The sequence below is a fragment of the Mandrillus leucophaeus genome, unplaced genomic scaffold (genome assembly GCF_000951045.1).
Source record: "Mandrillus leucophaeus isolate KB7577 unplaced genomic scaffold, Mleu.le_1.0 Scaffold114, whole genome shotgun sequence".
Taxonomy (NCBI): Eukaryota; Metazoa; Chordata; class Mammalia; order Primates; family Cercopithecidae; genus Mandrillus; species Mandrillus leucophaeus.
The window spans coordinates 3,371,764-3,377,617 of NW_012099654.1; the positions used below are offsets into that span (position 1 = coordinate 3,371,764).

A 5,854-nucleotide genomic window follows, 5' to 3' on the forward strand; every position below is an offset into this window, starting at 1 on the left:
ACCTGTAGTCCCAGCTACTCAGGAGGCTGAGGCAGGAGAATAGCTTGAACCCGGGAGGTGGAGGTTGCAGTAAGCTGAGATCATATCACTGCACTCCAGCCTGGGCAACAGAGCAAGACTCCCATCTCAAAAAAAGAAAAAAAAAAAAAAGAAATGGCAAAACGTTTATGCTTTTGTATTAGGTTAAACAGAGAGGCAGTTGTGGAAAAGTAACTAAATTATGTAGGGAGGCTAAAGGAAGATAAGAATTATTTTAACAAGATCTGTTTGTACAGAATTCTCTTGACTATTGAAAAATGTTTCTTTTCTCCTTCTACAGGGAGGGCATCTTTTACATAGGAGTTTTTATTTCCTGTTTTCAAGAAGAAAAAGGGAAGCATCTGCTGTTTTTCAAGTTGCCTTTAGCTCAGAGTAATCCATATGTCACAGTGGCTTATTTTGGGGTGGCATATTCTGTCACCCTTCAAGGAGGAATTTACGTAAAGTTCACCTTTTAAAGCATACAATTCTGAGTTTTGACAAACATAATTGTGTAACTACTATCACAATCAAGATATAGAATAGTGTCATTATACCCTAAAATTCTTCCATACCCCTTTTGTGTTATTTTTAAATAATAAAAAAAAAACCTCACAAAATTTGGTTGGGTGCAGTGGCTCACACCTGTAATCCCAGCATTTTGGGAGGTTGAGACCTGAAGGTCAGGAGTTTGAGACCAGCCTGGCCAATATGGTGAAACCCTGTCTCTACTAAAAATATAAAAATTAGCTGGGCCTGGTGGCAGGCACTTGTAATCTCAGCTACTCAGGAGGCTGAGGCAGGAGAATCACTTGAACCTGGGTGGTGGAGGCTGTAGTGAGCTGAGATGGCACCACTTCATTCCAGCCTGGGTGACAGAGTGACTGTGTCTGAAAAGAAACAGACAAAGAAACAAACAAAAATCTCACAACATTTTAAGAGGTAAACTTACACTTTTAGGGACATTAATAGATAGTTTTACTTTTTGGAGGGACATTAATAGATGGTTTACTTCTTGGAAAAATGCACTATAACTGTGGTATAATTCATATTCTAATAATGAATTTTTAATCCTTAGTAACGGTCAATAGAAAAGAGCCAAGAAAATGCTTCTCTTCTTATAGCAGGAGCCTGTACTCACTCTCACAGAGGGTGTGTTTTAACAGAAAAGTTAAGGACTGGAGTCATTTTCATTGCCAATTTTTCTGATGCTGAGAACTATTGGAAAGTTTTGGGTGTGTGTTTTTGTTTTTTGAGACAGTGTCTCACTTTGTCACTTAGGCTGGAGTGCAATGGCCTGATCATAGCTCACTGCAGCCTTGAACTGGTCTCAAGCCATCTTCTTGCTTCAACCTCCTGAGTAGCTGGGATTACAAGCATGAGTGACAGTATCTGGCTTAATTTTTCATTTTTCATAAACAGCCATCTTGTCGAGTATGAAGTAGTATCTCGTGGTTTTGATTTGCATTTCCCCAACGATTAGTGATGATGAACATCTTTTCATGTACTTGTTGGCTATTTGTATTTCCTCTTTGCAGAAATGTCTGTTCAAGTCTTTTGTCCATTTTCTGCCCATTTAAATAGAAAAGATAAATATTTTAGTTTGCCTAATAGCATACTCATGGCATATCTTGCTTATTTTCATAGCTCTGTATCCCTTACTAGATTTGGAGCTTCCTGGGGGCAAGGACTGTGTGTCTTCTCTCTTTGTTACTGTGATGTTCCCTTGAACATAGTAAGAAGTAAATTCAAAAATTAAAGGAACTCTGGGCCAGGTATGGTGGCTCATTCCTGTAATCCCAGCACTTTGGGAGGTCAAGGCAGGATCATTTAAGCTCAGGAGTTCAAGACCAGCCTGGGCAACATGATAAGACCCTGGCTCTACAAAAAAATATATTAAAAAAATAGCCAGGCATGGTGGTGCACACCTGTAGTCCCAGCTACTTGGGAGGCTGAGGCCGGAGGATCTCTTGAGCCCAGAGTTTGAAGTGAGCCAAGGTCATGCCACTGCACTACAGCTTGGGTGACAGAGAGAGACCGTGTCTCAAAATAAATACATAAAGGAATTCTGTCAGTGCATACTATGAAAACATATACTCAGATGTAATCCTGGAATATTAATCTCAAGTTCTCTGGTATAGAGAAATGTGAAGGAAAAAAAGCCACGAACACTGGTCCCTCAAATGATCTCGTTTTATCTCTTTTCGAAAAGTTATTAAGGTTTATTAGACTAGAGACAGTGATATTTGTCCCTTACCCCCAAATATTAAAAAATAATAACAGAATATTTGTAAAATTAACATGACTATATACATGAGTCTTTATTTTTCATCTTGGGTGTGTTTTCAATCAAATTGTACATTTCTGAAATAACACTTTGAAATAGAAACATTAATAGTGGTATAACTAAGAATTTTAGCAAGCTTTGGTATAATACAAATGATGGTTAAAATGTAGTCTTTGTTTAAGATACATTAACAACTTGTGTCTTCCCTTTTGGTATTTGAAAGGTTGCTGTTTGATCAAGACACAGCTCTTAAATCTGAGTTCAGTCTGCATCCTGATACGAGAGGAGTGTGCGAAGGTGAGAATGATTCTTTTCATTAAGTAGTCCCTTTAGTTTCCCAGTAAGTCCTCATTTAATGTCATTGATAGGTTCTTGGAAACTGAGACTTTAAGCAAAATAAATTATAAGGAAACCAATTTTACCATAAGCTAATTGTTATAAATAACCGTTAAGCTTCTATAACATATTTCTGGTCACAAGAACATCACTGAACCTAAACAAATACCAACACACTTCTGATAGTAAACATTGAAATAAATGTGAGCTATATATACATTTAAGAAAGATTATTACAAACGAGTAACGTAATTGTTTACCCAGTTATTCCGCTTCAGGGTTGAGTGTCACTGAAGCCTATCCTGGCAGCTCAGGGCTCAAGGCAGGAGTCAACCCTGGACTGGAGGCCACTCCATTGAAGAATGCACGCACGCGCACACACACGCACACTCACACACACACACACAGACACACATACACACACTTGTATTGGGACCATTTAGACATGCCACTGAACCTAACAGGCACATCTTTGGGATGTGGGAAGAAACTGGAGTACCTGCAGGAAACCCATGCAAACATGGGGAGAACATACAAATTCCACAGACAGTGGCCCATGCTGGGAATTGATGTTTTTTTTTTTGAGACAGAGTCTTGCTCTGTTGCTCAGGCTGGAGTGCAGTGGTGTGATCTCGGCTCACTGTAACCTTTGCCTCCTCGGTTCAAGTGATTCTTCTGCCTCAGCCTCACGAGTAACTGGGACTATGTGTGCGCACCACCAGACCCGGCTGAATTTTGTATTTTTAGTAGAGATGGGGTTTCACCATATTGGCCAGGCTGGTCTCGAACTCCTGACCTCGTGATCCGCCCACCCCGGCCTTTCAAAATGCTGGGTTTACAGGCGTGAGTTGATTTTTTTAAAATCAATGTTGAAATGAAGTTATTCAAGGACCTGCTGATTACCATTTCATTAACTCCTCTTTTCATCCTTAGTCTTGTTCCTTAATTTTAACGGACTTAGTTTATTAGGGCCTGTTAGACTAGGGACAGCATTGGGGATCATAACTTCCACAAGATGCTAAAGATTCCTAGAAAGGGCAACGGAGGTATTGAAGTGCCACCCATATAACCTTTTTTCTTTTCCAAATCTCTAGCCTAACCCTAGAACCTGTCTATTTGTAAAAGTAAATAATGCTTTTTAATAACCAGTCTTATTTTTCTAGATTAAAATTAGGGCACACACATCCTTAGTAAATATGTATTGTAAACGTGCCTTTCTTCTACCAATTCACCAAACTTCCTGAGGCCACTTCTAGATTGATTTAAACATTTCTAGAAAAATCTATCACCGATAGTCCTTGTTCAGAAAGACCAATTCTGTGGTAGTTGTTTAAATGATAGGTTGTTTCTCTTTATAGTTTCTTTCTGTGAGCCTTAAAAAAAATCTTTTCTTGGAGGATGTGTGGAAATAAGTGTGAAATAGAAAAACAAAATTCCTAAACATCCACAAAGGTCTTCTAACTTTTGTGTATTTATGGTTCACAGTCTTTTCACTGTACATCATCTCACCTGATACCTAGGTGGGAAGTTACAGTTTCATCTTGGAGTGCTTTTTCTCACATGTAATTGGAAGGGACAGTGTATAATATTGATCTCCAGGATGCCTTCTTATGATGTATAAAGTACCACTAGAAAGGAGTTAGAGGTCTGTTTCAATATTCCAACCAAGTTTAATTTTTTTTCTTTTCTTTTCCAAATGGATAAATCTTTACTATGTCGTTGGTTATTAAAAATATTAAAATATAAAAGTATATCATGTAGAAAATGAAAGGTCATGTTCCTTACTCTTCCCTATAATTCTACTCCCAATGAAGTTTATTTAAGCACAAGATCCATGATTCAAAAGGAAAACTAGCAATCATTTTTTAGACTCATTTATTTCTACTAAATGACAGATTGCTCTACATTCAACATCTACATACAAAAAAAGTTATAAAATTGTCCTTGGTTTTGCAAAGATAAATGAAAAACACTAAAATTCTCCAGTCAAACAAGGCATGCAAGGATTTTTATGTTTTTTTTGGGGTGTGTGTGTGTGTTAAAATAGAGCAAAATAACTTACTGCATTATAAAGGTAAGAGCTGAGTGAGCATGCTACTAATGGAGAAAGTGGGTATTTTCACATAGCCAGTGTTTTTTTCCCTCCTAACTTCATTTGATGTCAGTCAAAACCTTTCACTGGCCATATAGTAAAACAAAAGAATGCAATATGTTTGTGTACATACACTAGTTACTTTATGTACAGTAAAGCAGCGGTCTCCAACCTTTTTGGCACCAGGGCCCAATTTCATGGAAGATAATTTTTCCAAGGATGGTGGTTGGGGGTATGGTTTTAGGATGAAACTGCTCCATCTCAGGTCATCAGGCATTAGAGTCTTATAAAGAGTGTGCAACCTGGATCCCGCGCATGTGCAGTTAACAGTAGGGTTTGCACTCCTATGAGAATCTAACGCTACTACTGATGAGATAGGAGGTGGAGCTCAGGTAATAATGGTGGCTCGCCTGCTGCTTACCTTGTACCGTGTAGCCTGATTCATAACAGGCCACGGATGGGTACTGGTCCATGGTCCAGAGATAGGGGACCCCTGCAGTAAAGGAATAGAGAAGGGAAAATGAAACAATAGAGAAAACTATGCTATATTAGGATATGGTAGAATGAAATTGTTTTTTAACTGAGAATGTGTTTCTGGTCTGTAAAAATAGAGTTATGGAGTAAAGTACCAGGTTTTCTTTCTTTTTTTAATTTTTAATTTTTAAGTTTGTGGGTACATAGTAGGTGTATATATTTATGGGGTATATGAGATATTTAGGCATGATAATCACATCAGGGTAAATGGGGTATCCATCACTTTAAGCATTTATCCTTTATATTTCAAACAATCCAATTATATTCTTTTATTATTTTACAATGTACAATTAATTAATTTTGACTCTACTCACTCTGTTGTGCTAGCAAACAGTAGGTCTTATTCATTCTTTCTATTTTTTTTGTACCCATTAACCATCCCTACATCCTCCTCAGCCCCCAGTAGTTTTCCCAGCCTCTGGTAACCATCCTTCTACTTCTTATCTCCATGAGTTCAATTGTTGTGATTTTTGATTCCCACAAATAAGTGAGAATATGTGAGGTTTGTGTTTTTGTTCCTGGCTTATTTCACTTGTGACCTGCAGTTCCATCCACGTTGCAAATGATAGAATCTCATTCTTTTTCAT

The 5,854-nt window shown here is 37.9% G+C and overlaps 1 protein-coding gene across 1 annotated transcript in view; it reads left to right on the top strand.

Moving 5' to 3' along the window:
* The window catches only part of ANKRD31 (ankyrin repeat domain 31), a 181,860-nt gene that overhangs the window by 4,185 nt on the left and 171,821 nt on the right, over window positions 1-5,854 (top strand). The window contains exon 2 of the mRNA XM_011996538.1: window positions 2,529-2,602. Within this exon, the coding sequence (XP_011851928.1) occupies window positions 2,529-2,602 (74 nt within the window). The remainder of the gene's footprint in view (window positions 1-2,528; window positions 2,603-5,854) is intronic.